The following is a 26,887-nucleotide window of genomic DNA, read 5'->3' as shown; positions in this document are numbered from 1 at the left end:
GATCACAAAGTTCATATATAAATATTGCGGTCTTCAATTCATTGCTGGCAGGAACGCATCGCATGAAATTGCACTCTTCTGCCAAAACTATAAGGTCTAACAAATCCCATGACTTAAATCCTGCAAGTCAGGTTGAGAGGATTTTGGGTAAAAATTAAGGGGGAGAGAAACAACACTGATCTGGAAGATTGTGCCGCAGTTTTTGGAGTTTGCTGATAGCTATAACCTACAATAGAGAGGAGAAGAAGAAGAGTTTGGATTCATATCCCACCTTTCTCTCCTGTAAGGAGACTCAAGGTGACCTACAAGCTCCTTTCCCTTCCTCTCCCCACAACAGACACCGTGTGAGGCAGGAGGGGCTGAGAGAGTTTTGAGAGGCTTGTGACTTGCCCAAGGTCACCAAGCAGGAATCAAACCCAGTTCTCTAGATTAGAATCCAGCTGCTCTTAACCAGTACACCACGCTGGCTGTTGGGAAGGCAGAATCATATAGCCTGACCTTGTCAGATCTTGGAAGCTAAGCAGGATCAACACTGGTAAGGGAGACTTCCAAGAAAGCCTGCAGAGGAAGGCCATGGCAAACCACCTCTGCTTAATGGCAAACCACCTCTGCTTAATGGCAAACCACCTCTGCTTAATGGCAAACCACCTCTGCTTAATGGCAAACCACTTCTGCTTAATGGCAAACCACCTCTGCTTAATGGCAAACCACTTCTGCCTAATTGTTTTCCTTGAAAACCCCAATTGGGTCGTTGTTAAGTCAGCTGTGACTTGACAGCACATTACACATGCACAATCTGCCATACATAATAGAGATCAAGAGGGTGACTTTGTCTGAGTAAAGGAATCACTTCATTGACTGCACTAGGCAACTTTGATGTTACAATGAATATAACGTCTTTGACACTCCAAATCTGGCCACTCACCTTTGCTTTCCACCTGGTCTGTTTTGGCACTACCTGAGAATCCAGCTTCTATAAGGCAGTGCTCAATGAGAGTGGCTCCATAAGCTGTTAAATACAAAGGAAAAGACCTCTTTACAAAATGGATAAATCAACCAAGTGAAGCCCCGGATTTCCAAGAGGGATTGTGTTTCCCGTGACACATATTTTCAAGTCTTGCAAGGCAGAATCTAGACATCCTTCAAAGGATAAAGAGAGGATGGAATAATAGAATCACAGAGTTAGAAAAGATCTCAAGGGCCACCAAGTCCAAACCCCTGCCATGCAGGTACACATAATCAAAGCATTCCATAATCAAAGATGGCCATCCAGCCTCTCTTTAAAAACCTCCAAAGGAGACTCCACCACCCTCCGAGGTAGTGCATTCCACTGTCCCTTACTGTCAGGAAGTTTTCCCTGATGTTTAGGTGGAATCTCTTTTCCTTCATCTTGAACTCATTACTCCTGGTTCTCATCTCTGGAGCAGCAGAAAACAAGCTTGCTCCCTCGCCAACACGACAGCCCTTCAAATATCTAAACATGGCTATCATGTCATCTCTTAACCTTCTCTTCAACGAACTAAACATCCCCAGCTCCCCAAGTCTATCCTCTTAGGGCATGGATTCCAGACCTTTTACCATTTTGGTTGCCCTCCTCTGGAACCATTCCAGCTCGTCAATATCCTTCTTGAATTGCAGTGCCCAGAACTGTACACAATATTCCAAGTGAGAATAGAGAGGTACAATTACATCCCTCGATCTAGACACCATACTCTTATTGACACAACCCAGAATCGCATTGGCTTTCTTGGCCACTGCATCACACGGCTGACATGCTCAGTTTGTGGTCTACTAGGACTACCAGATCCCTTTTGCATGTAGTGTTGTCAAGCCAGGTGTTACCCATCCTACATCTGTGCTTTTCATTTTTTCCACCTAAGTTATTCTAACATTTATGCTTTACACTTACATTTAACCCACCCTGGAACCATGTTGTGAGGAAAGTGTAACTTAAAAATATTTTAAATAAATCAAATACTCACAAAGGTGCGGGTTTAGAACTCTCTTTATCTGTTCACCTTTAGGTGCAGTAGTTATTATTTCTGTCAGCCTATTAAAGGGTGAAAGGAAAAGAATAAACAGCCAACATTCAATGACATTTTACAAGTAAGAAGAAAGCAAAAAGGGGTTTTGGTTCCTCATATAATTCAAGTCAATGTCTGAGGGCTAAAGGTAAATTATTCAAGATGTACCTAAATGTAGGTGATATACAAAGGGCTGTACATGTAAAAGAACCGAAAAGGTTTCCCATACATGCTTGCCTCCATCTGTTTATTTATGGTCCAGCTTCTGTATTCAGTAGACGAACTGTTACAACACTATTTTGGAGAACCAGGTTTGATTCCCCACTCTGCCACTTGAGCTGTAGATGATTATCTGGTGAACCAGATTAGCTTGTGCACTCCAACACATGCCAACTGGGTGACTTTAGGCTAGAAGAAGAAGAAGAGTTTGGATTTATATCCCCCCTTTCTCTCCTGAAGGAGACTCAAAGGGGCTTACAATCTCCTTGCCCTTCTCCCCTCACAACAAGTGTGGGAGTGAACAGGCTAATCTGAGTTCCCCAGATAAGTCTCAACAGCTCAGGCGACAGAGCTGGGAATCAAACCCAGTTCCTCCAGATTAGATACACGAGCTCTTAACCTCCTACGCCACTGCTGCTCCTTCTTCATTTCTTCAGAGCTCTCTCAGCCCCACGCACCTCACAGGGTGTTTGTGGTGGGGGAGAGGGGGGAAGGGAAAGGAGATTGTAAGCCCCTTTGAGTCACCTTACAAAAGAGAAAGGGGGGATATAAATCCGACTCTTCTTCCACAACAAAAAAGATAGAGATTTTGTGTTGTAAAAATGAAAGCTTCAGTAGATGAATTGTTACAACACCATACTGTCATGTGCACTACCAATTTTTTCAAAGGTGAAAAAGTCCCTCTGGGGGCTGGGTGGGATGGCAGCTACAGGAACTGGACACAAGGAATAGGCAGGGAGAAGCGCAGTGTGAACGTTCCACTGCCCTTGCAAATGCAACAAAAGCTACATACAGAACCACTGTCAAGTGGAACCACCCAAGAATCTGAAAAGCCACCACCCATACCCTTGGTGGTGAACCTATGGCACTCCAGATGCCAATTGGCCATGCTGGCAGGGGCTGATGGGAATTGTAGTCCATGAACATCTGGAGTGCCATGGATTTGCCTCCACTGACCTATACCCAGTCACGGGGTTCTGCTTTTGTCACACTCCAAATTCCGCACACGGAACACAGAAATACCTTTCCAAACTGGGCAGAGGTGATACTGCTTTGGCACAGTCGACAGGGTAGTGCTCCCGCACTGCAAACCGCACATCGTCCGCTTCGTCAGTGCGAAATCTCAGGATGTTTAGGATTAGGTATTCATAGTCTGTAAGAACAATGTTCCCCTGTAAGAAATCCAAGACAGCTTGTCACTAAATTGCAGGTGCGGGATTTTCTATGCTCCCAGAACACACATCTCAGGTCTCTGTTTGTTTCCAAGCTCAAGGCTCTGGAATGATCAAAGAAATGGAGCTTGCAGACACATATGGCACGGCAGAAGAAGAAGAAGAAGAAGAAGGAGGAGGAGGAGGAGGAGGAGGAGGAGGAGGAGAAGGAGGAGGAGGAGGAGGAGAAGGAGGAGAAGGAGAAGGAGAAGGAAGGAGGAGGAGAAGGAGGAGGAGAAGGAGAAGAAGAAGAAGGAGGAGGAGGAGGAGGAAGGAGGGAGGAGAAAGGAGAAGAAGAAGACGAAGAAGAAGAAGAGGAGGAGGAGGAGGAGGAGGAGTTTGTATTTATATCCCCCCTTTCTCTCCTGCAGGAGACTCAAAGGGGCTTACAATCTCCTTGTCGTTCCCCCCTCACAACAAACACCCTGTGAGGTAGGTGGGGCTGAGAGAGCTCAGAGAAGCTGTGACTAGCCCAAGGTCACCCAGCTGGTGTGTGTGGGAGTGCACAGGCTAATCTGAATTCCCCAGATAAGCCTCCACAGCTCAGGCGGCAGAGCTGGGAATCAAACCCGGTTTCTCCAGATTAGATACATGAGCTCTTAACCTCCTACGCCGCTGCTGCTCCAAGGAGGTGTGTCTGGCCTCCTCACTGTCGACCTGCTTTCACATCCTGCATGTGAGCACTCAAAGGCTCCTGGTGGGCCACTGCGGGTAGCAGAGTGCTGGACTGGATGGACTCTGGTCTGATCCAGCAAGGCTCTTTCTTATGTTCTTATGACCTTTAGGAGGCAGCTGAGAACAGTTTTATTTAGGAACTCATTTGATTAAACCAGTCCTACTCTGGATATTAAATTTTGGCTCTGTGTATTTTATGCGATCTATTTTATGTATTTTATTTATATCGTAAGCTACTTTGACATGTGTAAAGAAGAAAAGTTGCTAATAACTGTTGTAGAACAAAAAAATTAGATAAACTTCCTGGAGGTCTCTTCTTGCATTCTGAAGATTTCTGAGTCACACACGCCTCAAAAGTCCTACATCAATGGAAAGGATGCACATGCCAAGTATTCTGGAAGAGATGAAGTAAGGACACGGAAGCCACGTCCTGCTCCTGGTGTTTTACATGCCTTCTCCCCGCCGCTTACCCCAGTGATGGCGAACCTATGGCACGGGTGCCAGAGGTGGCACTCGGAGCCCTCTCTGTGGGCACGCACACACAGAGTTTGACATGTAGGGGGCGGAAAATCACCCCCACACACACACATCTAGGCTGGCCTGGGCCACTGAGCATGGCATGCACGCACCGTGGTGAGCAGGGAGGACACAGCTGGCAGGCCTGGTGCCTGTGATCCAGGTGGCTGCTACCCGAGTGGGGGGGAGGGCACAGTGGAGGCAGAGATGCTAGAGAGGCACAAAGCAGTGCATGCAGGACTTGCTGGAGGCTAGAGCAGGCTGGCCCCTGCTCAAGCGGGTGGGGTGGAGGAAGAGGGAGCCAACCAGTTTTTTCTAAACTAAAACCTCAGCATACAGGTTAAATTGCCGGGTTTGCACTTTGCGATAAATAACTGGGGTTTGGATTGCAATTTGGGCACTCGGTCTTAAAAAGGTTCGCCATCACTGGCTTACCCTGTCGTACAGCTCAATGATCAAGTGATAGGCGGCTTCGTCACTCCCAAACTGGAAATCGACTATTCTGTCAACACCGAGTTGCTTCACGCTCACCAGCCTCCTGGTCTTCAGGTGCTTGCGGCACTGTCAGGGGAGAAGAGCACAGACAGGTGGGAATGGCGTCAGCCTGGCAGGGCCATTTGGATTTTCAGAAAAAATACAGTGATGACATCTGGGGGCTTCCTTACCCACAAACATAGACATGCACCCTGCCTCCTACTGGAGAGGGGGCTGGAATACACCAGCATTTGACAGGACAGAGGGGAAAAGGAGAGCCCCTCCCCTTCCACAAAGAATCACTAGGACTAAAGACTGCACAGAAGAGCTGACAGAGGTGTGGGGCAGAGAAACAGCTGTGGCTACTTTGGCTACTGAAAGAAAGAGATAATGTATTGTCGAAGGCTTTCACAGCAGGAATCACTAGGGTGTTGTGGGTTTTCCGGGTTGTGTGGCCATGTTCCAGTAGCATTTTCTCCTGATGTTTTGCCTGCATCTGTGGCTGGCATCTTCAGAGGATCTGATGGTAGCAAAGCTAGTGGAGTATATCTATCTATATATCTGTGGAATGTCCAGGGTAGGAGAAAGAACTAATTGCACTGGTTAAAAGTGTAAAGGGTGCCATTTTAAAGTGTAAACATACATATGATAAAATGGGTGGATTCTATTTAACACATGCAAATTACACTTGCAAAAATTACACACCACTGAGTGTAAGGTTGTGGTGAGTGTGTGTTTTCCGACCTTGAGAGGTTCCCGCCGGAGGTTCTTGGCTTAATGCCTGGGAAGGGGAATTTTGCTGTTTTGGTTATCTTTCACTTGCTTGCTAGTCTGTGTGAAATCCTGTCTTGTTTATACTCTTTTGGCGGGAGCCTGTTTGATACCCTGTAAAAGCTGTTGACCGAGATCTTGCATCGCCTGTTTCCGACTAAGAATGCCAGCTCAATAAAGAACTTAATACGGTTGATTTTGCCTGGACTTTACTAGTTCGTTACACTGAGCAGGATTCCTGTTTGTTAAAGGTACAGATCCAGAGACCAAATAACAGCAATGCTAGTCTGAAACATTCCCTTCTCACTCCCAAGAAAATCTTCAGCAAGCCAAACAAAACAGTGAACTTGCCTTCATCGCAAAGCCAGACGGCATCATGTTCTTGGGCCACTCAAATTCGGTGGTGTGGATCCGAATACCAGATTCCAGAAGAAGAGTCGCCTTGCAGTCTGGTCTGTTGTGGGGGAGACAAAGAGGGTCAGGGCATATAGGGGATGTCAGCTCCTCATCACTGCATTCCTGGTTTGCTGCCACACATTTACCGTATAGCTACATTTCTTACTTTGGGAACTGCAAACTTGGGGGTTTGATTTTTGATAAAGAGGGGGAACATACATCACTGTCTCCATATACTCTATACAAGAAACTGGATTCAGTTTGCCTTTAAAGCGGATTTGAATTGGGACTGGGAACACAATAAACTTAGGCCCCTTCCGCACACGCAAAATAATGCGTTTTCAAACCACTTTCACAACTGTTTGCAAGTGGATTTTGCTATTCCGCACAGCTTCAAAGAGCACTGAAAGCAGTTTGAAAGTGCATTATTCTGCATGTACGGAATGAGCCCCAGTTTCTTCCAGGAAAATCTGCAACAACATTAACAGTGTCGAGGGTGCTGGTTTGTACCACAGCGCCCAACTCTCACTTGTAAGTACAGTGAACTTAAAAGGGCAACCTGATGACTATAAAGGGGGTCAGACGAATCTGTGATGAGAGGATTTATCAATATTTATTAGCTATGAGACCTAAATAGAGCCTCCATATTCAGTGAAAGCAAACAACAGAATATGCTGTCACAAATAAGGAAGAGACATCGATGTTAAGGCTTCTTAAGAAGTAGAAGAGTTTGCATTTATATCCCCCCTTTCTCTCATGTAAGGAGACTCAAAGGGGCTTACAATCTCCTTTCCCTTCTCCCCCACCACCAACAAACACCCTGCGAGGTGGGTGGGACTGAGAGAGCTTTGAAGAACTATGACTAGCCCAAGGCCCCCCAGTTGGCATGTGCTGGAATGCACAAGCTATTCTGGTTCACCAGATAAGTTTCCACAGCTCAAGTGGCAGAGCGGGGAATCAAAACCTACTCTTCTCCAGCTTTCAAAAAGGAGGAATCCTACTCATTCACTTTTCCTAGGCGTCATTTAATTGTAAGATCTTTGCACTCAAGCTGGCTTTTAATAGCTGGGGGCTGCAACAGATCTGTTCGTTTTCTTCATCGGTTCTCTCACTCATCATTTCCCGTATTTCAGTTATCTACTTTAACTGGTTGAAAAGAATAACGCATATTTAAAAATACAGAAAACACAACAAACAAGAAAACTCAGCTCTTACTTCTGAAGGCGGATGAGGTACGTCTTGTTATCCACATCATAAATGTTGTATACTCTCATTCCCAAGAGGCTGTGTATGTAAACAAGACAAAATGTTGTGAACATCGTTTGTCGTCTCTACATAAAAGCAGGTAAGAGAACGATACGGGAGTCCATACTGATTTATAAAATTGAACCAAGAACTCTCTTAACAAACAGATCTGTGTCCAGCGGCACCTTAGAAAGCAACAAGATGCTCAGGGTACATGCTTTCGCAAGTTGAAGCTGCCTCCTTTAGATAGTGCTTACTTGTACTTTAATTCTCTAAAGCTTGTACCCTGAGAATCTTGCTGGTCTTTAAGGTGCTCTACTGGACTCAAATCTAGCTGTTCTACTGCAGACCCACGTTGCTACTCTCTGAACCTCTCCCAACAAATATTTGGTAAAGCGACAGACATCATAAGAACATAAGAACAAGCCAGCTGGATCAGACCAGAGTCCATCCAGTCCAGTACTCTGCTACTCGCAGTGGCCCACCAGGTGCCTTCGGGAGCTCACGTGCAGGATGTGAAAGCAATGGCCTTCTGCTGCTGCTGCTCCTGAGCACCTGGTCTGCTAAGGCATTTGCAATCTCAGATCAAGGAGGATCAAGATTGGCAGCCATAAATCGACTTCTCCTCCATAAATCTGCCCAAGCCCCTTTTAAAGCTATCCAGGTTAGTGGCCATCACCACCTCCTGTGGCAGCATATTCCAAACACCAATCACACGTTGTGTGAAGAAGTGTTTCCACATCCTGAAGGGATTCAAAAAGCAAGTTTTTGAGAAAAATGCAAGGAAAAAAAGAGCCTTCAGCCCCCATAAAAATTAACAAATGCACTGAAGCATCAACTGCTGTTGCAGCCGCCACTTTCTCATGTTTATGATGTTGTCATCTGAAGGAGACTCCACCACCCCCTGAAGCAGTGTATTCCACTGTCAAACAGCGCTTACCACCAGGAAGTTTACATAGAATCTCTTTTCCTAAACCTTGAATCCATTACTCCTTGTCCTAGTCTCTTGGAGCACCAGAAAATAAGCTAGCTCTGTCTTCAACATGACATCCCTTCAAATATTTAAACATGGCGATCATGTCATCCCTTAACCTTCTTTTCTCCAACTAAACATACCCAGCTCACTAAGTTGCTCCTCTCGGGGCATGGCGAACCTTTTTGAGACCGAGTGCCCAAATTGCAACCCAAAACCCACTTATTTATCGCAAAGTGCCAACCTGGCAATTTAACTTGAATACTGAGGTTTCAGTTTAGAAAAAAACGGTTGGCTCCAAGGCGCGCGTTACTCAGGAGTAAGCTTAGTGAAGCAACTGTGCAATGCTTCAAATGGGTGAATCACGATCCTAGGAGGGTTTACTCAGAAGCAAGCCCCATTGCCAGCAACTGAGCTTACTCCCAGGTAAAGGATCATGCCCAGACCAGCCTAGATGTGTGTGTGTGTGTGGGGGGGTGATTTTCCACCCCCTCCCACATGATGAACTCTGTGCGCGAGTGCCCACAGAGAGGGCTCTGAGTGCCACCTCTGGCACCCGTGCCATAGGTTCGACATCACTGCCCTAGAGGATGTGGTCAGAATTTAAAATGACTGGGACAGATTAGAGTGCTGGGCCAAAACTAACAAAATCAATTTCAGCAGAGATCGATGTGAGATGCTACATTTAGGCAGAAAAATTGAAATTAACGGATTTAAAATGGGGGAAACCTGGCTTGACAATAATATATGTGAAAGGGATCTGGGAGTCTTAGTAGACCACAAACCAAGTCAGCAGTGTGATGTGGCAGTCAAGAAAGTCAATGCAATTCAAATCAATAGGAGTATAGCGTCTAGATCAGTGTTTTCCAACTTTTTCCACGTCACGGTACCCTTGACCTCACTCTTCATATCTCATGGTACCCCTGCCATCCTCCCCCCATCTTCCCCTCCCAGTTCCCCTGCTTGCCACCACCCCCCACCTTCCCCTCCCAGGGTGAAGGGAAGCACCGGGGGGGGGGGGGTGAGGGTGGGTGGGAAGAGGTTGCTGACCTTGCGGCAGGCCCTGCCCCCAGGCGAGCTCCATATCCTTGCCAGTAGGAGACACCACAAAAGTGAGGGGGGGGGGGTCTTTTTCTCCGAGGAACCTCATCTTGGTCGTCTGGAGAGCAGCCATAATAGCAGGAGATCGCCAGGTGCTACCTGGTGATTGGCAATCGGAACCCCGAACCCCGCCCTCTGCAGGCTCCGCCCCCAAATCCCCAGGGCAGAGCTGGCAACCCTATGCCAGCCAGCCAAGCTGCATGCAGGTAGGAGGACGGACTGCTGAGACCTGACAGGTCGACCACGTCTTCCCACCTAGAGCCTCTTCTTGGGAGGGAGGGAACAACAACAAAGGGGCGTGGCCTCAGTCCACAAGGGGGCGTGGCCACCTGTACGCACCTGTGACGGAGCTCAGCGATCACCGCCCGGATATCGACGGTGCTGAAACGGGATTTCATGGCGGACAAGAAGCCGGCTAATCCCTAAGAGAACCCCGTCAGCCGGACGCCGCTTTCCCCCACTTCATCCACCGCCATGCAGATACCTGCCCTGACAGGGGCACATTCGCCGCGCACGCATGCGCGCTCGGCCCCGTGACTACGGCACGGCAGGGAGACCAAAACTATTCGGTGGGGGAAGCCTCGGGAACCAATAGGAATGTCAGAGGCGAGACCATTCTTCGCTCCCCTGAGTGGTCCCGCCTCTGACGTTCGTATTGGATCCTGCGGCTTCCCCAGGATCCAATAGCGTTGCGAGTGGTGGGAGCGCCCTCTGCCGGAAACCCTGGGAATAGCAACTTCCTAAGCAAGTGGGAAATTTGCTCAGAAAGGTTCGTGTTTTAAATACAAGCCTGTCTAGGTTGGGACCCTCCGCCCCACGTGACGCATGCGGCCAGTACTGCCCACTTCTTTTTCTCCTAGCTGCCTGCAGTCTGCTGCAAAGCTAAGCCCCCCAGTGTTCAAAATAGGCATCAGCAGAACCCTAGCAGTAAGTCGCCAGCTCTGGCTTCAGAAATTGCTGGAGATAGAATCATAGAGTTGGAAGAGACCCCCAAGGGCCATCTAGTCCAACCCCCCGCCATGCAGGGACACATTCCAGATATATGTTCATCCAGCCTCTGTTTAAAAACCTGCAAAGAAGGAGACTCCACACCACTCTCGGAGGGAGTGCATTCCACTGTCGAACTTCCATCAGGAAGTTCTTCCTAATGTTTAGGTGGAATCAGGAACCTTCATCTTGAACCCATTTCTCCTGGTCCTAGCCTCTGGAGCAGCAGAAAACAAGCTTTCTCCCCCACCAACATGACATTCTGAGGTTGCAAATGCCTTAACAGTTCAGGTGCTCAGGAGCAGCAGCAGCAGCAGAAGGCCAATGCTTTCACCTCCTGCAGGTGAGCTCCCAAAGGCACCTGGTGGGCCACTGCGAGTAGCAGAGTGCTGGACTAGATGGACTCTGGTCTGACCCAGCAGGCTCGTTCTTATGTTCTTCAAATGTCTCAACAGGGCTATCGTGTCACCTCTCCCGCAGCTCCAACCCCAAATCTGTGGTATTCCCTCCCTGTTCTTCTGGGTCTTGTTGATGCTAGGAACTACATTTCCCAGAAGGACGTGCGAGCACCAGACCGGCCAACCCCGCCCATCAGGGTGGGGGTGGGTGGGAAGGGGCGGCTTTCTCTCGCAGGGGGCGCAGGAGGTCTGGGGTGATCCATGGAGTCCTGTTGGGGGGCGTCTCTCCTGCCTCCCTTTCCCCGGCGGGAGGGAGGATCCGGCTCTTGCACGGTGAGGGGGGCGGAATGATGCTGCAACGGGGTGCAAGGGCGGGGGGCTGGCCGGAGGGAGAGAGGAAAGGGGGGGTCTTCCCCGTGCAAGATCTGGGGGTGGCGTGGGGGGGGGGTTGTGTTTCCACCCCCTCCAGTGTCCTCTAGTCCAAAAGCCCTGCGCTTATTCTGCGCTGAACCCCCAGACCAGGATGGGTCCCCAACCCTTGGAGCCCCCGGGCACAGCTGGAAGTCTGCCCGGGCAGGGAGGGCAACCTGGCAGCTGCAGGAGGCGGAACCAGCCCCCCAATGGCTGCCAGGGCTGGACCTCAGTCCCACAGTGTGGGTCCTTGGGCTGGGGACGGGGGGGGGGGGGGGGGGGGGGCGCCCCCCCCCCGGGAGGGCCTGAGGAATTCGCCCCCCCCCCCGGGGGGGGGTGGGGGGGGGGGGGGGGGGGGGGGGGGGGGGGGGGCAGCTGCTGCCATAGCAACGTACTAAAAATCTGGCTCTGCCAATCAAATCTTCAATAGTCCATCAGACCCTTCCTCACCCACTTCCTAAAAACACCTGGTGGGCGCCAGAAAAGGTGTCAACAAACGCCATGCAGCCCACAGGTGCCAGGTTGGGGACATAAGGACATAAGAACTAGCCAGCTGGATCAGACCAGAGTCCATCTAGTCCAGCACTCTGCTACTCACAGTGGCCCACCAGGTGCCTTTGGGAGCTCACCTGCAGGATGTGAAAGCAATGGCCTTCTGCGGCTGCTGCTGCTCCCGAGCACCTGGTCTGCTAAGGCATTTGCAATCTGAGATCAAGGAGGATCAAGATTGGCAGCCATAGATCGACTTCTCCTCCATAAATCTGTCCAAGCCCTTTTTAAAGCTAAAAAAGACCAACCCATTGTCCGATCCGTTCCTTGTGTGGTTCTTTCTGCCCTCCTTCGCTCATTCGCGGCGCTCTTTTTTGCACACTCCACAGGCTGACCCCAAAGAAGTGTTTGGCCACATTTTGCTCCCATCATGGAAGTATGCTTTGAGCCTGTCCAGTCATTTGCTTTCTGTGTGAGGAAATTATTACTTACGTCTGTTTTGTATGAGAATGTCCATTTGATTGTTTTGGAGGCCGGCGAAACTGGCACCCTCCGTGTCCTGACCCCAGCTAAAAGACTTGTATTATTACAACGCTGGGAAAATAAATGCCCGTTTTCTGGTAAATCAGTGGGTTGAGAACCTTAGAAAGTTAACAGTATTTGACTGCACGGCATATTATTATTATTATTATTTATTTATTTATTTAATTTGTATACCGCCCGATCCCCGAAGGGCTCCGGGCGGTGAACAACATTCACTACAACATCAAGAGGAGCGGTCGTACAAATATAAACACATAGGCTCCATCCCATAAAATAGCTTAAAACTCATAAAACAGCAAAAAACCATAATACATAATAAAAGGCGTCCGACCCCAATTTAAAACCTACCCCCATGGGGGGGGGATGGCAGGACCCCTCAATATGAGGGGACCCTGATGTAACTGCCCTAGGGGCAGGGCAGTAAGGGGGCACCATGTCAGCAGCTGGACACTCCAAAGGCATACAGAAGACTATTACACGTGGGCTTATTTATAGATATCTGAAAATGTTCTGTAGATGTCTGTACGTATAATTTTTTGTGGAGTTACTGAATTTTGAGGTTTTCCCCCTTCTATTATTTTTCTCCTTTTGTAACAAAAAATAAAGTACCTGTCACAGGCTGGGCGGAGAGGGAGAGAACACAGTTTTTCCTGCTATTGGTTTGATGCAGGGGTCTTCAAACTATGGCCCTCCAGATGTCCATGGACCACAATTCCCATCAGCCCCTGCCAGCATGGCCAAGTGGTAGGACTCATGGGAATTGTAGTCTATGAACATCTGGAGAGCCATGGTTTGAAGACCCCTGGTTTGATGTATTGCATTCTTTTACGCAATTGACTGGCCGATGAGGTTCTTCTTTCACTCTTGAATGCTCAGAGACAGGAATGGTAGATCAATTGGGCCATTTTTTCCTCTTTCAGAGATCCGCAGTGTCCTTTGAGGAGGTCGCCGTGTTCTTCACAGAGGAGGAATGGGCTCTGCTGGATCTAAGCCGACGAAAACTCTACTGGGAAGTTATGGAGGAAAATTACGAGGCCGTGGACTCTATGGGTAAGGATCTTTTCCCTTTCACTATGAACACGAAAGACAAGGAAGGGAGGGGATGGCATCTTCCTTTTGTCCTCTTGAGTTTCAGAACGTACTTTCATTGGCCACAAAAAAGCCCCCCAGACCTCCCACACCTGGGGGGGGGGGGGGGGAGTCTTACACTGCCTGAAAAAGAAAGCATAAAGCGAATAGATGGATGCTATGAAGACTGTACTATCTGAGACTGTTAAGGAAACAACAACTGAATGGAAAATTCCTGGTGTCCTTTTACCGCTGTGCTCTAGAGAGCGTCTTAACCTACTGCATCTGTGTACGGTTCTCCAGTTGCACAGTGGCAGATAGGAAGGCGCTCCAAAGGGTGATCACTACTGCACAGAGGATTATCGGCTGCCCTCTCCCCTCCTTGGAAGAACTCTATAACTCCCGAAGCCTAAAGAAAGCCCAAAATATTCTGAGAGACCCGTCTCATCCAGCACACCCTCTTTTTGAACTGTTACCATCCGGCAGACGATACAGGTCTATCAAAACTAGGACAAAGAGGCTTAGAGACAGCTTCTACTCTAGAGCTGTGGCTGTGCTGAACTCCGCAGCTTCGTGTTGATGTGTTTGGGGCTGTGCAGGGATGGGTGGAGGAAGGGGAAAGTGAGGATGGGGTATGAGTCTGAAATTGTGTGCATCGAGGAATGCTGCTGTAAATTTCGTTGTGCGTGCACAATGACAATAAAATGCTTATGCTTATGAAGGGAAATGTATTGATGAAGAGGGCTCTGATTGGGAGAGATGGACATCCAGTTGAAGTGTTATCCCTCGGGCTTCAGAATGATGCTGAGATATGATAGGAATATATTATTCTGTTTTTGCCGCAAACTTGTTTTGCTTCATTTTTTCATTCCGTTTGTGTCTTGCTGTTGCAGGGAACTACATTTCCCAGGACGCCTCGCGAGCACCAGAGAGGTCAAGTCTGCCTGTCGACAGTGCCCTGGGGGTGATTCTTCCTGGAGGGGGAGAACAGTGGAATATGGAATCCCACAGGGCCGCTCTTCGGTCTTGTTTCCCCCGGCTGGAGGGAGAGTTTGGCTCTCGCGCATCTGCAGGAAAGGTGAGTTTAGGACAGTGATGGCGAACCTTTTCAAGACCGAGTGCCCAAATTGCAACCCCAAACCCGCTTATTTATCGCAAAGTGCCAACATGGCAATTTAACCTGAATACTGAGGTTTTCGTTTAGAAAAAACAGTTGGCTCCGAGGCATGCGTTACTCGGGAGTAAGCTTGGTGGTAGTCGGTGGCTTTGCTTTGAAGCAACTCTGCAACTCTTCCAACGGGTGAATCATTACCCTAGGAGGGTTTACTCAGAAGCAAGCCTTACTACCAGCAACCGAGCTTACTCCCAGGTAAAGGATCGCGCTGTAGTTCTTCGCATGAAAATCAGTGGGGTTTAACAGCGCTTAACAGGGTTACCTAGACTGCTTCCCCAAAACTAGGTCTTGGGTTTAATGCTAATAATCGAGCCCAGTGGCCCAGGCCAGCCTAGATGTGTAGGGGTGAGGGTGGGGGCGACTCTTGTTTGCGCATGCCCACAGAGAGGGCTCTGAGTGCCACCTTTGGCACCCGTACCATAGGTTCACCATCACTGGTTTAGGATCTTCTCGACAGCTTTTGAGCAAGAATAGAGGAGGGAGAGAAATTACGTGTGAACTGGAGCGGCAGTAGAAGAGGTGGCCGGAGGGAGCGTAAAGAGACACATTTCCCTGGCAAGGACTATGCGAGGGGGGTGGGATGGCTTGTGTTTTCACTCTTGGGCTAGTCACAGCTTCTTGGAGCTCTCTCAGCCCCACCTACCTCACAGGGTGTTTGTTGTGGGGGGGAGGAAGGGCAAGGAGATTGTCAGCCCCTTTGAGTCTCCTGCAGGAGAGAAAGGAGGGATATAAATCCAAACTCCTCCTCCTCCTCCTCCTCCTCCTCCTCTCTTGAATGTGTTCCAGGCAACCAGCCTATCTTTATTTTATCATTAAAAGGGGCGCCCCCAGTCTCACGCAGCAGGACACATTGCCTGTCCCTGCTGGGCCTTATAGCTTTCTGGACTCTCAGCATTTGGCCATATTTTGCTCCTATAATGGAAACATCTGAAAAGCCTTCCATTGCTTATTCTAGAGCAGGGGTCTGCAACCTGCGGCTCTCCAGGGGCTGATGGGAATTGTCGTTCGTGAACATCTGGAGAGCCACAGGTTGCAGACCCCTGCTCTAGAGTGTGATTCCGGTGAGCATCGTCCTCAAGGAGCCCTCCGACTTGGCAGCTAGTCTGAAGTCAAGTCAGTCTTTATTTTGACCCATGGGCCATTCAGACGAAAACAGTTAAAAACAGAAGCAGAAAACTGATAAAAACGCTGCAGTAAAATGAATCGATCACGTAGCGCCTCTCTGCGTATTACATGTCTTATGGTACCTTCAGTGAAATGATTTGAATCTGGATAAATTAGGCACTGGTCATTATTTCAGCTGACATTTTCATTGCAAAAGGTAGAAACTTGGACACAGGAACAGCAATTCTTTGGTCAACCGCTAAGACCGTTAGAAGAGCGGTTCCAACTCGATAAGCACGTCCATTGGGAACTAGTGTCAAGACCCACGAAACCTTGGTCTTTTCATGTCTCCAGGGAAAGGTGGGAGGCTGTGGCATCCTGGCTGCTGCTTCTTGTAATGTGAGTTAGAGCTATGCTATGTATGATTGCTCAAGCTTGGTTGAAAGGGCTGTCCAGTGGTGGGATCCAAAATTTTTAGTAACAGGTTCCCATGGTGGTGGGATTCAAACTGTGGCGTAGCGCCAATGGGGCTGGGCGGGGCACAACGGGGGCGGGGCCAGGCATTCCTGGGGAGGGGCATTCCTGGGCGGGGCTGTGGCAAGGACGCAGCTGCTGCGCTGGTCCTTGGGCGGGAAACGAATGCATGCAGGCGCAGGCTGCCACGCACACCGGTGCACCTCCTGCTAGACTGCTTCAAGTTCTGCGCGCTACTCCGAGAGGAGGGGCGTAACTAAGGCAAAAATCACGTGGCAAAATCACCAATTAGTAACCCCCTCTCGGCACACACAAATAATGAGTAACCTACTCTCGGGAACCTGTGAGAACCTGCTGGATCCCACCTCTGAGCAGGTTGCTTAGCAACTGAGCAAAAGGAGGGGGTGCGATGTGGGAATTCGTGAGAAGGCTGAATGTGAACGTTTTAGTTTTGGCAAAGATCTTTGAACCTGTTTGAACTCCACTCAATAAATCGATTTCAAATCCTCTGAGTCTGTTTAGAGAGCCAGCGGGCTGTAGTGGTTAAGAGCAGGTGGATTTTAATCTGGGGAACCGGGTTTGATCTTCCTCTTTCAGAGATCCTCAGTGTCCTTTGACGAGGTAGCCGTGTTCTTCACGGAGGAGGAATGGGCTTTGCTGGATCCAGGCCAAAGAAAACTCTTCTGGGAAGTTACAAAGGAAAACTATGAGACCACTGCTGCTCTAAGTAAGTATTATTTCTCCTTTATTAGAATACGGAAGAAAAAAAAGAGGGGATGGCAGCATCCTCTTTGGAGTTTCAGGTAGCTGATTCTATTGCTGAACTATTTGTACTGTAAAAAATATTTTTTCCTCTAATTTTGAGCCGGTATCTTTCTGTCTGTGGTTTATACCCTCTGCTGGCAAAAGGAACAGCTCCGTTCCTTCCTCTAAGTGGCAACTCTTCAAATACTTAAAGAGAGCAATCATTTCCTCTTTTCCAGGCTGAATATTTCCAAGTCCTTTAGCCTTCCTTCATAGAGTTTGCTCTCCAGACCTGAGATCATCGTTGTAACTCTTTTCTTTACCTGCTTTATTCTGTCCACATCCTTTTTGATGTGAGGACTCCATAACTGCATGCAGTACTCCAGGTGCATCATGACCAAAGTCGTGTACAGTGGGACTATGACATCTTGCAGTTTGGATGTTATGCCTCTGGTGAAACACCCCAAGGCCACATTAGCCTTTTTTGCTGCTGCATCAGAGTGATTGCTCATATTCACTTTACAGTCCACCCCTACCCCAAGATCTTGTTCACACACCACACTTCCCAGAAGCGTTCACACTTCCCAGCTGGATGAACATATGTCGGGAGTTCTTTGACTGTGTGTTCCTGCATGGCAGGGGGGGTTGGACTTGATGGCCCTGGTGGTCTCTTCCAACTTTATGATTCTCTGATTCCTCATGGCTCTGACGGAAGCCAAGACCGGAAATGCTGTGTGGCTGCTTAGCAATAACCACTGAAGACATTTGGTTCTTAATCTCCCTTTTTTAATTAACATTTTTGGGCAAACCTGTGTCATTTTCAAGGTTTTAAAAAATATCTGTCCATGCCTCTAGCCTCCAGATTTATGTCTGTCCACATTTTTCCCACATTAAAAAAATATATTTTCCGATTCTGCCCCTGTGTGCTTCCTACATGAACACAAGGGAACTGTGAACTGGTATTTCTAACATTTCATTCTTCTTTGATTTCTCTCTCTCTTTTGCAGTTCCAAAAGTAAGGAAGAGGGTGAGGAAGAAGGTATCGGCAGTGGTAGTTGTGGAAAAAGACGAAGATCTGCAGGAGGAATCTAAATCTGGGGATCAAGCGATAACAAAGCAAGAGTTCAGAAGAAAATGGAAAGCAAAAGAGAAGCAAAGGAAGAAATTGGTGTTCTCAGCCCAAGAAGAAATATGGAAGGGAAAGTCAAGTCATAAGGGTGCTATAAAAGAGACAAGGTTCAATTTCAAATTTAATATTAAAACATGTCAGAAGGGTACATCATGCTGGAAATCATATAAATGTTTGGAATGTGGAAAGAGCTTCCGTGGCAGTAGCGCACTAACAATACATAAAAGGATACATACAGGGGAGAAACCATATAAATGCTTTGAATGTGGAAAGTGCTTCTGTCGGAATAGCGACCTAAATGTACATCAAAAGGTTCATTCGGGGGAGAAGCCATATAAATGCCTGGAGTGTGGAAAGTGCTTCTCTCGATATGGCCACCTAACTGTACATCAAAGGATTCACAAATGGGAGAAGCCATATAAATGCCTAGAGTGTGGAAAGTGCTTCTCTCAGAATAGCCATTTAATTCATCATCAAAGGGTTCACACAGGGGACAAGCCGTATAAATGCTCGCAATGTGGAAAGTGCTTCTCTCGGTCTGGTGTCCTAACTGAACATCAAAGGATTCACAAAGGGGAGAAGCCATATAAATGCCCACAGTGTGGAAAGTGCTTCTCTCGGAATGACGGCCTAGGTAAACATCAAAGGGTTCACACAGGGGAGAAGCCATATAAATGCCTGGAGTGTGGAAAGTGCTTCTCTCGGAATGGTGACCTGTCTAAACATCAAAGGATTCATACAGGGGAGAAACCATATAAATGCCTAGATTGTGGAAAGTGGTTCTCTCACAGTAGCTCCCTTAGTGTACATCAAAAAGTTCACACAGGGGAGAAGCCATATAAATGCCTGGAGTGTGGAAAGTGCTTCTCTCGAAGTGGCAGCCTAAGTAAACATGAACGGGTTCATACAGGGGAGAGGCCATATAAATGCTTGGAGTGTGGAAAGTGCTTCTCTTGGAATGGTGACCTAACTAAACATCAAAGGGTTCACACAGGGGAGAAGCCATATATATGCCTGGAGTGTGGAAAGTGCTTCTCTCAAAATATCAGCCTAATTAAACATCAAAGGGTACACACAGAGGAGAAGCCATATGAAAGCCTGGAGTATGGAGAGTGCTTCTCTCAAAATTCCCACCTAGTTGTACATCAAAAGATTCACACAGAAGAGAATCCATATACATCTTTGGAGAGTGGAACATGCTTCTCATGGAATGACACCATAAATGATAATCAAAATGCCCACATGAAGGAAACCATATATGTGCCTGAAGTTTGGAAAGTGCTGCTCTCAGAATGGCACTCTGACTCAACATCTGAGGGTGCACAGGGGGAAAGCCACATGAAATGGAATGTGGAAGGAGGTGCGCTGACAGCTGTAGCCTTACCTTACAGAAATAAATCTAGCCAACTTAATTCATCTCACAGCAACTGGGAATATGGTGTGTGAGAATTACAGACACTGCTAAAATTTGATAGAAGTCTTTTAAAGACAACGCTTTGTTCTGCTAATAGGTTTTTTAAAATAGCTTGCTTTGTGTTTTTCTGTTTTGTATTTGCTAATGTAATATCTGTTCTAAAGTGAAGTTGCCAGTCTTGGATGGGGGATAATACATCCAGGTATAAATCACCTGTATGAATGTCGATCAGTGTATGTGCCAGTAGTTTGATACCCAGAAGTGCACATTTTCTGCCTTTCCCACATCTATGTATTTCTTCCCAAATCACATCATGCTGAACATTTTGAATTGTACGTCTGCATTTTAAGATGCGTTGGCCTTTCTTCATAACATGCTTCACTCCTTCTAACTGGGATAAAAGGGTTGATTGGTCTTCAATTTTGTTTGTATCTGACAAAATGAACTTTGATCCACAAAGCTTATACTTTGGAAAATGGTGCCAACCTTAAAACGGTGTTATACTATTACAGAATAAGGGGGGGGGTGTTGTATAGCCTGATTGCATCAGATCTTGGAAGCTGAGAAGGGTCAGTACTTGAAAGGGAGAACATCGAGGAATACTTTGCAGACGAAGATCCTGGCAAACCACCTCTGAGTCTCACTTGCCTTGAAAACCTCTTGCTGGGGTCAGTTGTGACTTGAGGCACTTTAAGCGTACACACCATACCGACCAACACAGTTACCCATCTGAAGCTGTTTTGATAACCTATGCAAGTTCAATTGCAATGGAAGAGAGTAACTAGAAATCAAACCCATTCTTAAGAAGGGAATTTGTTTAATTCATTTTTTTCCAGTATATAATTTTTGATAGAATTTGGTAAGCGTTGACAACTTCATTAAAAGCACTGATAAGAAGTTACTCTCAAGATGTATCCTGGAACTTGGTGAGTTGGCATCTTAGATGTCTTGCTTGCATTCAAGTGTCATGCCACGGTGCCATCTTAAAGTGGAGATTTAGTCCTTTTAAACCTGTTTGTGTGCCTAGAATTTTTGGGCAGGGCAAAATATTTCCCACATTCAATCCATATAAAAGATCTTTGTCCTGACGTGACAATAAGCACCAAATTGAAAACAAAAGGTAGCGGGGAAAAGGAGAAATTGCAGGGTGGCACAGTAGATTTTTCAGAGATTTCCAATGATTGAGGCTCATTCCGCACATGCAGAATAATGCACTTTCAAACTGCTTTCAGTGCTCTTTGAAGCTCTGCAGAATATCAAAATCCACTTGCAAAAAGTTGTGAAAGTGGTTTGAAAATGCATTATTTTGCGTGTGCGGAAGGGGCCTAAGAGCTGGTTTCTATACCCACTTTTATTTACCTTTAAGGAATGCCAAACCACTTACAATAATCTACCTTTCCCTTCCTTGTTAACCAGATTGGTAGTCTGTCTTTTAATGATGAATTTAGGAGAATCTGATGATAGAATTCTGGTCAGCAAGAGATGAGCGATGGTGGGATTCTCCACTAATTCATACCAGGATCTTCACCAGAAGACTGGACCTGGAAATAGTGAGAACAACTTTGATTAAACAAAGGCGCTTTAATTGAAAGAGGAAAATGTTACATACAAGAGCACTGCAATCATACAGAGTCTAAGAAAAGAAAGAGTAGAGCAAGAGTTACAGAGAGGGAGTTGGTTTGGGGTGATGTGTTACCTGTTCAGAAGACCAAGAAGCAGAGAGGAATGCACAACTTGTGCGTATTGACATGGGGAGAAGATGATGATGCCTGGTGTATGGATCAGACCACCGCACATGCGTCCAGTCTACTTCCTAATGTGTAGAGTGAAATGTATCCTGAGCCAATGATGATGAGTGTGACTCATGATAACCATGTATTGATGAATTTAGAGTGTGATGTGTACTAGAGACTTCTGGATGGTAGTCTTCTGTCTTAATAAAAAGACACATTTAAGCAGCTGGGTGTGAATGCAATTCCCTAGGAAATGGTTTCGAGGTGGGACAAAATGATAATGGTCTTCTCGAGTGAGGGATAGGTATGTTAGTAAGAGTCTTTGAGTCAGGCCTCCTTAGATGCTAACTAACATGCAAAGGTATGTTAGTAAGAGCCTCCTTAGATGCTAGCTGTCTTCTGTCTGGACTCCATTTTGTCCTTATTGGAGCCATGCTCAGCAAAAAATTTGAACTGTACACTCTGTACACAGACGCAGAGGGCTGTTAACACTCTTAGCAGTCCCTTGGGATGATGGCAGTAGTCTTGACTGCTCAATGGATACCACATAATCTGTGAATAAATAAATCTTGTTTGTTGTTTTATTCAACTTGGTGGTCAAGTGATTTCTGTCCTCTTTATGCTCAATATAAAATTTGCCTCGCAGCTTTGACCAAAAGTGCTATCTGAAGAACACCTTCCAACTGAGGAAAGGCTCACAGCACAAAACCGAGCACATTCCCTAAATTGATCAGCGGCTCATTCCGCACATGCAAAATAATGCACTGTCAAACTGCTTTCAGTGCTCTTTGAAGTGTGCGGAATAGCAAAATCCACTTGCAAACAGTTGTGAAAGTGGTTTGAAAACGCATTATTTTGCGTGTGCGGAAGGGACCAGAGAGAGAGTTTTCTCTCTTTCAAGAAAGTGCCTTGTTTGGTTACAAGGATCAGTGAAGGCATTTCAGTCCTTCAGTACATACGAATAAGGATCCTGTTTATAGTAAGATTGCAGACAGGAGAGCTTAACATGAAATTGACCCCCTTTGAGACAACTATTGTTTCTAAAATTAGTCTCTGCTGGTAACGTAGAAACGTCCTGTGTGTATTGTTGGAGGCTTCCATGGCCAGATTCAACTGGTTCTGGTGGGTTTTCCAGGCTGGGTGGTGGATCTTGTTCCTAACGTTTCACCTGCATTTGTGGCTGGCATCTTCAGAGGTGTATCACAGTGATACACCTGCATCTGTGTACAACTTTGATAAGTTGAGTGTATAACTTGCATGTTAAGAACTCACACACGTATACTTGGCAAAAGTTAAATTGTGTACCACCGTTTGTGTATACCAAGGTCCAGAATTTGGTAGTAGCTCCTCACGATAAGAATGGGGAAATTTCCAAAAGCACAGCAGACAGGAGACAGAATAAAAAGAACAAAAGATTATTTTGAAAAACTGATTATTTTGAAAAACAGATTGAGAAAAAAAGGAGGCTCTCCACTTTGCAATGCTAGCCTAGCTCCCTGGGCGGCCTTGATGCAGCCATTCAGGCCCTTCCGCACATGCAGAATAATGCACTTTCAATTCACTTTCAATGCACTTTGCAGCTGGATTTTGTTGTGTGGAACAGCAAAATCCACTTGGAAACAATTGTGAAAGTGGACTGAAAGGGCATTATTCTACATGTGTAGAAGGGGCCTCGCTTACAAGTTACAACCTACCCTACAGGGTTGTTGTGAGGATAAAATGGAGGACGGGCGAATTGGGTAAGCCACATCAGGTTCCCCATAGGGAAAAAAGGTTATAAACGAAATCAATAAAGCAAATAACTGAAATGTCCCCTGTTATTAGGACCCATCCCAGCGTCTCTGTTCAGAAGAGGCGCGGCCCGCTCCCCTCCCCCAACCGCCGCCCTGAAACTTCCATCTCCGACCGCGAGGCGGCGCGCGAGAGAGCGCCAGGAGGAGAAGGGGCGGGAACGCACAAACCCTGCCGCTCGCCCGCCAGGCCGCCCGCCGGGTGGCGCTATGGAGAAACGTCGTAGAGTCCCGCCTTTCTCCCTCGCTCCCCATAATGCCCCGCGGCGCGGCGTCAACCTCGGCGGCGGCGGTGGTGGGCGGGGCCACGAAGTTTAGTCGGCGAGTTGCTGGCGGGGCCGCGCGTGCCCGGAGGAAGAGGAGGCGGGGGGGGGGGTAGCGACGGGAGCGCGCCTGGTGCCTCCTGCTGCTGCTGCTGCTGCTGCCCCTGAGGGGAGAGGCGGGGAGCGCGCGCGGCCCATGGGGCGCGGCGGGGGCGAGGGGCGCCGGGGGCGCGGCTGAGGGGGGGGGGCGGCGGGGAGGGGGATGCTGTCGCGGAAGAAGACGCGCGCCGACCTCTCCAAACCGGGCGAGGTGCAGGGAAAGTACGTGATCAAGGAGACCAGCCCGCTGCTCCGCAGTGAGTCCCCCGCCGGGAGGGGAGGGGCTGGGGGGGGGTCCGTTAGTGCGGGGAGGAAGAGGAGGAGGAGGAGGAAGGCGGGAGTCTCCCCACCGGAAGGGGGGGGCTCTGACTCGGCGCAGGGTGTGGAGGGGAGGGGGCGTGAGGTGTGTTTCCTTCGCCCTCAAAAACAGCCTTGTGAGGTAGGCTGGGGGCACCTGCAGTTCCGTGTTCTTTGTCTTCACACCTGCAATTCCCACCTTTACTTTTGTCCAAGCCCAGTTGCAGCGATAGAACCAGGAAAAGGGTTTGGGTTTATACCCTGCTTTTCTCTACCTTTAAGGAGTCTCAGCGTGGCTTCCAGGCTCCTTTCCTTTCTCCCCAGCAGACTACTTTGTGAGGTAGGTGGGGCTGAGAGTTCAGAGAGAACTAGGACTGGCCCATGGGACTGCAGCCTGCGGCTCTCCAGATATTCATGGACTACAATTCCCATCAGCCCCTGCCAGCATGGACTGCAATTCCCATCAGCCCCTGCCAGCATGGACTACAATTCTCATCAGCCCCTGCCAGCATGGCCAACGCAGGGGCTGATGGGAATTGTAGTCCATGGACATCTGGTTGCAGACCCCTGGACTGGCCCAAGGGTCACCCGGCAGGCGTCACGTGAAGAAAAAAAGAACAGATTGGATTTATACCCTGAGAGTTAGGTGGGGCTGGGAGTTCAGAGAGAACAGGTCACCCAGCAGGCTTCATAAGTAGGAGTGGGGAACCAAATTTGCTCCTCCAGATTAGAGTCTGCCGCTCATGTGGAGAGGAAGGGAATTGAACCCAGATTTCCAAATAAAAGACCACAGCTCATGTGGAGGAGTGGGGAAACCAACCCGGTTCTCCAGATTAGTGTCTGTCACTCTTCACCACTACATCACCCTGCCTCCGTAAAACTGTAAACTAAAGTCTCTCTTCCCTTTAAACAGTGCATATTACACAGTTCTACATTATAACATCATTATGTGTGTGTATATATTTTATGTTATAATATATACACATTCCATAAAACGTATTGTATAGTTATAGCTAACTGGGAATTTGAATCAAAACTAGGTGATTTTTTAAAATACGCTGATTCCTCTGGACATTGTGACCTGAGTTTGATCCCAACAGAAGTCGGTTTGATTCAGCCTTCCATCCTTCCTAGGTTGGTAAAATTGAGCACCCAGCTTTCTGGGCGTTATGTGTAGGTGACTGGGTAAGGCAGTGGCAAACTGCCCTGTAAACACAGCGTGCCTAGTAAATGTGATGTAACATCATCCCATGGGTCAGTAATGATCCAGTGTTTGTACGGGGGGCCCACCTTTATCTCCCCCCACACACACACAGGGACTCTGGGCAGATGACCTTTTTACTCTTTTGTAAGGTGACCAGATTTTCACCTTTTTAAACCGGGACACGGGCGCGTGTGCGTGCACGGCCGCAAGAGCGCATTGCCTTTTGGGGCACTCCCCGGTTTCGGGAGCGCCCCAGAAGGCAGTGTGGCAGCGCGGGAGGCTCCCGCACTGCCTTCTGGGGCGCTCCTGTGACAGGGCGGGAAACCGGGGAGCGCCCCAAAAGGCAGTGCGCTCCTGCGGCCGCGTGCGCGTGAGGCTGCCGCACTGCCTTCTGGGGCGCTCCCTGGCAGGAAAAGGGGAGCGCCCCAGAAGGCAGTGCGGCAGCCTTCCAAAAATCAGGACAGTTAAAAAACCCCGCGGGACAAATTGGTTTAAGGCGGGACTGTCCCGCCAAAAGTGGGACGTCTGGTCACCTTACTCTTTTGGAACTCTGATCATTGGTCATAAGAGAATTAACATGGTGGCTAACAGGTGAAAACATGTGTAATATATATAATAAAGTTACACCTGAAAAGTAAAAGTAAACCCTGTTGAAACATCTGGTCATTACTGATTCATGGGGTGATGTCACATCATAACATTTACCAGGCAGAATGTGTTTACAGCATAGGTGTCAAACTTGCGGCCCTCCAGATGTTATGGACTACAGCTCCCATCATCCCCTGCCAGCATGATGCTGGCAGGGGATGATGGGAACTGTAGTCCATAACATCTGGAGGGCTGCGAGTTTGACACCTGTGGCTTACAGGGTGGTTTGCCATTGCCTTCCAAGGTCACCTTCATGTTACCCCCAGCTAGCAGGGTACTCATTTTACCGACCCTGGAAGGATGGACGACTGAGTCAACCTTGAGAAGGTTACCTGATACCTTAAAAGCCACTAAAACGCGGAAAAAAACACACACACTAAAACCAGAGCCAAAATACATTTTAAAAGCAATGAAAACATTGGGTTGGAAGGAGAGATCATTGAGGGAATGCCAAACGAAACAAAAAATTGGAAGGAGAGATCACTGATAGGTTTCCAAATGAAACAAAAAAGTCTTTACCCGCTGGTGGGAGACAGCAACAGAAAAGGACAGACGAACTTCCCTGGGGGTAGAGCACCAGAGCTTTGGGGCCACGGCCAAGGTCAGGTGGCCACCCACCCAATCCCAGAAGAAGGGGGCGCCTGAAGGGCTCCAAAGATTATTTTAGTGGTCAGTCGAGTTCATAAGGAAGTAGGTGGTTCTTTGGGCACATTGGTCCTAAACCACTCAGGGCTTTGAGAGTTGAGAGGTCAGAACCTTCAATCAGGCCCAGAAACAAATTGGAAGCCTGAGCAGCCCTAGAGAGACCCATTGGGATGCGTGGGGCGAGCTCTGTGTTGAGGTGCAAGAATTTTTAGTAATGTCTGCATGAGGGAGGGGTCTTATGAAGCTCCCTGAAACAGGGACCACTTTTCCTCTGGGGGGGATCCTATCTTTGTATCAATAAACCAAACACTGGTGGAGTAGAAAATGTTGAAGCAGCGGATTTACTCAGAGTAGACCACCTTGCAGGACGCAGTGTAGACAAGAACTGACAGACACACAGTCACCAGTGCAGTTCTATTAAGAACATAAGAACATAAGAACAAGCCAGCTGGATCAGACCAAAGTCCATCTAGTCCAGCTCTCTGCTACTCGCAGTGGCCCACCAGGTGCCTTTGGGAGCTCACATGTAGGATGTGAACGCAATGGCCTTCTGCGGCTGTTGCTCCCGATCACCTGGTCTGTTAAGGCATTTGCAGTCTCAGATCAAAGAGGATCAAGATTGGTAGCCATAAATCGACTTCTCCTCCATAAATCTGTCCAAGCCCCTT

General features: G+C 48.0%; 2 protein-coding genes and 1 pseudogene across 3 annotated transcripts in view; 2 read left to right on the top strand and 1 right to left on the bottom strand.

The window, feature by feature from the left end:
• NEMF (nuclear export mediator factor) overlaps positions 1-10,130 on the bottom strand; it is a gene marked incomplete at its 3' end in the record, with an annotated part of 39,878 nt that extends 29,748 nt beyond the window's left edge. Inside the window, exons 1-8 of the mRNA XM_048484692.1 lie at positions 9,945-10,130; positions 7,502-7,570; positions 6,242-6,344; positions 5,081-5,206; positions 3,267-3,415; positions 1,983-2,050; positions 926-1,009; positions 29-120 (exon numbers count right to left, since the gene is read on the bottom strand). Of these exons, the coding sequence (XP_048340649.1) occupies positions 29-120; positions 926-1,009; positions 1,983-2,050; positions 3,267-3,415; positions 5,081-5,206; positions 6,242-6,344; positions 7,502-7,570; positions 9,945-10,003 (750 nt within the window). The remainder of the gene's footprint in view (positions 1-28; positions 121-925; positions 1,010-1,982; positions 2,051-3,266; positions 3,416-5,080; positions 5,207-6,241; positions 6,345-7,501; positions 7,571-9,944) is intronic.
• Positions 10,131-11,218: 1,088 nt separating this feature from the next.
• Positions 11,219-21,862, top strand: LOC125427102 (zinc finger protein 883-like). 2 transcript variants are annotated; one of them, XM_048486169.1, is made up of 5 exons: positions 11,220-11,323; positions 13,354-13,483; positions 14,395-14,579; positions 16,851-16,980; positions 18,005-21,862. In XM_048486169.1, exons 1-5 carry the CDS (start codon positions 11,252-11,254, stop codon positions 19,570-19,572), a joined length of 2,085 nt encoding a protein of 694 aa, XP_048342126.1. In that variant the 5' UTR covers positions 11,220-11,251; the 3' UTR covers positions 19,573-21,862. The 2 variants fall into 2 exon arrangements, with proteins under 2 accessions (XP_048342127.1, XP_048342126.1); XM_048486170.1 differs by lacking the exons at positions 13,354-13,483; positions 14,395-14,579 and having other exon boundaries at positions 11,219-11,323.
• Positions 21,863-23,573: 1,711 nt separating this feature from the next.
• Positions 23,574-26,887, top strand: part of LOC125427110 — a 53,598-nt pseudogene continuing 50,284 nt past the window's right edge.

This window comes from Sphaerodactylus townsendi, linkage group LG02 (genome assembly GCF_021028975.2).
Source record: "Sphaerodactylus townsendi isolate TG3544 linkage group LG02, MPM_Stown_v2.3, whole genome shotgun sequence".
Classification (NCBI taxonomy): Eukaryota; Metazoa; Chordata; class Lepidosauria; order Squamata; family Sphaerodactylidae; genus Sphaerodactylus; species Sphaerodactylus townsendi.
The sequence above is the reverse complement of the archived record's forward strand: the minus strand, read 5'-3'. Positions and strand labels throughout refer to the sequence as shown.

Bases quoted from the DNA above. Each gene is read 5' to 3' on its own strand.
- LOC125427102 (XM_048486169.1), top strand. From the start codon at position 11,252: ATGGAGTCCTGTTGGGGGGCGTCTCTCCTGCCTCCCTTTCCCCGGCGG. The intron at 11,324-13,353 runs GTGAGGGGGGCG...TTCCTCTTTCAG, and splicing joins GAGGATCCGGCTCTTGCACG to AGATCCGCAGTGTCCTTTGA. The intron at 13,484-14,394 runs GTAAGGATCTTT...TTGCTGTTGCAG, and splicing joins CGAGGCCGTGGACTCTATGG to GGAACTACATTTCCCAGGAC.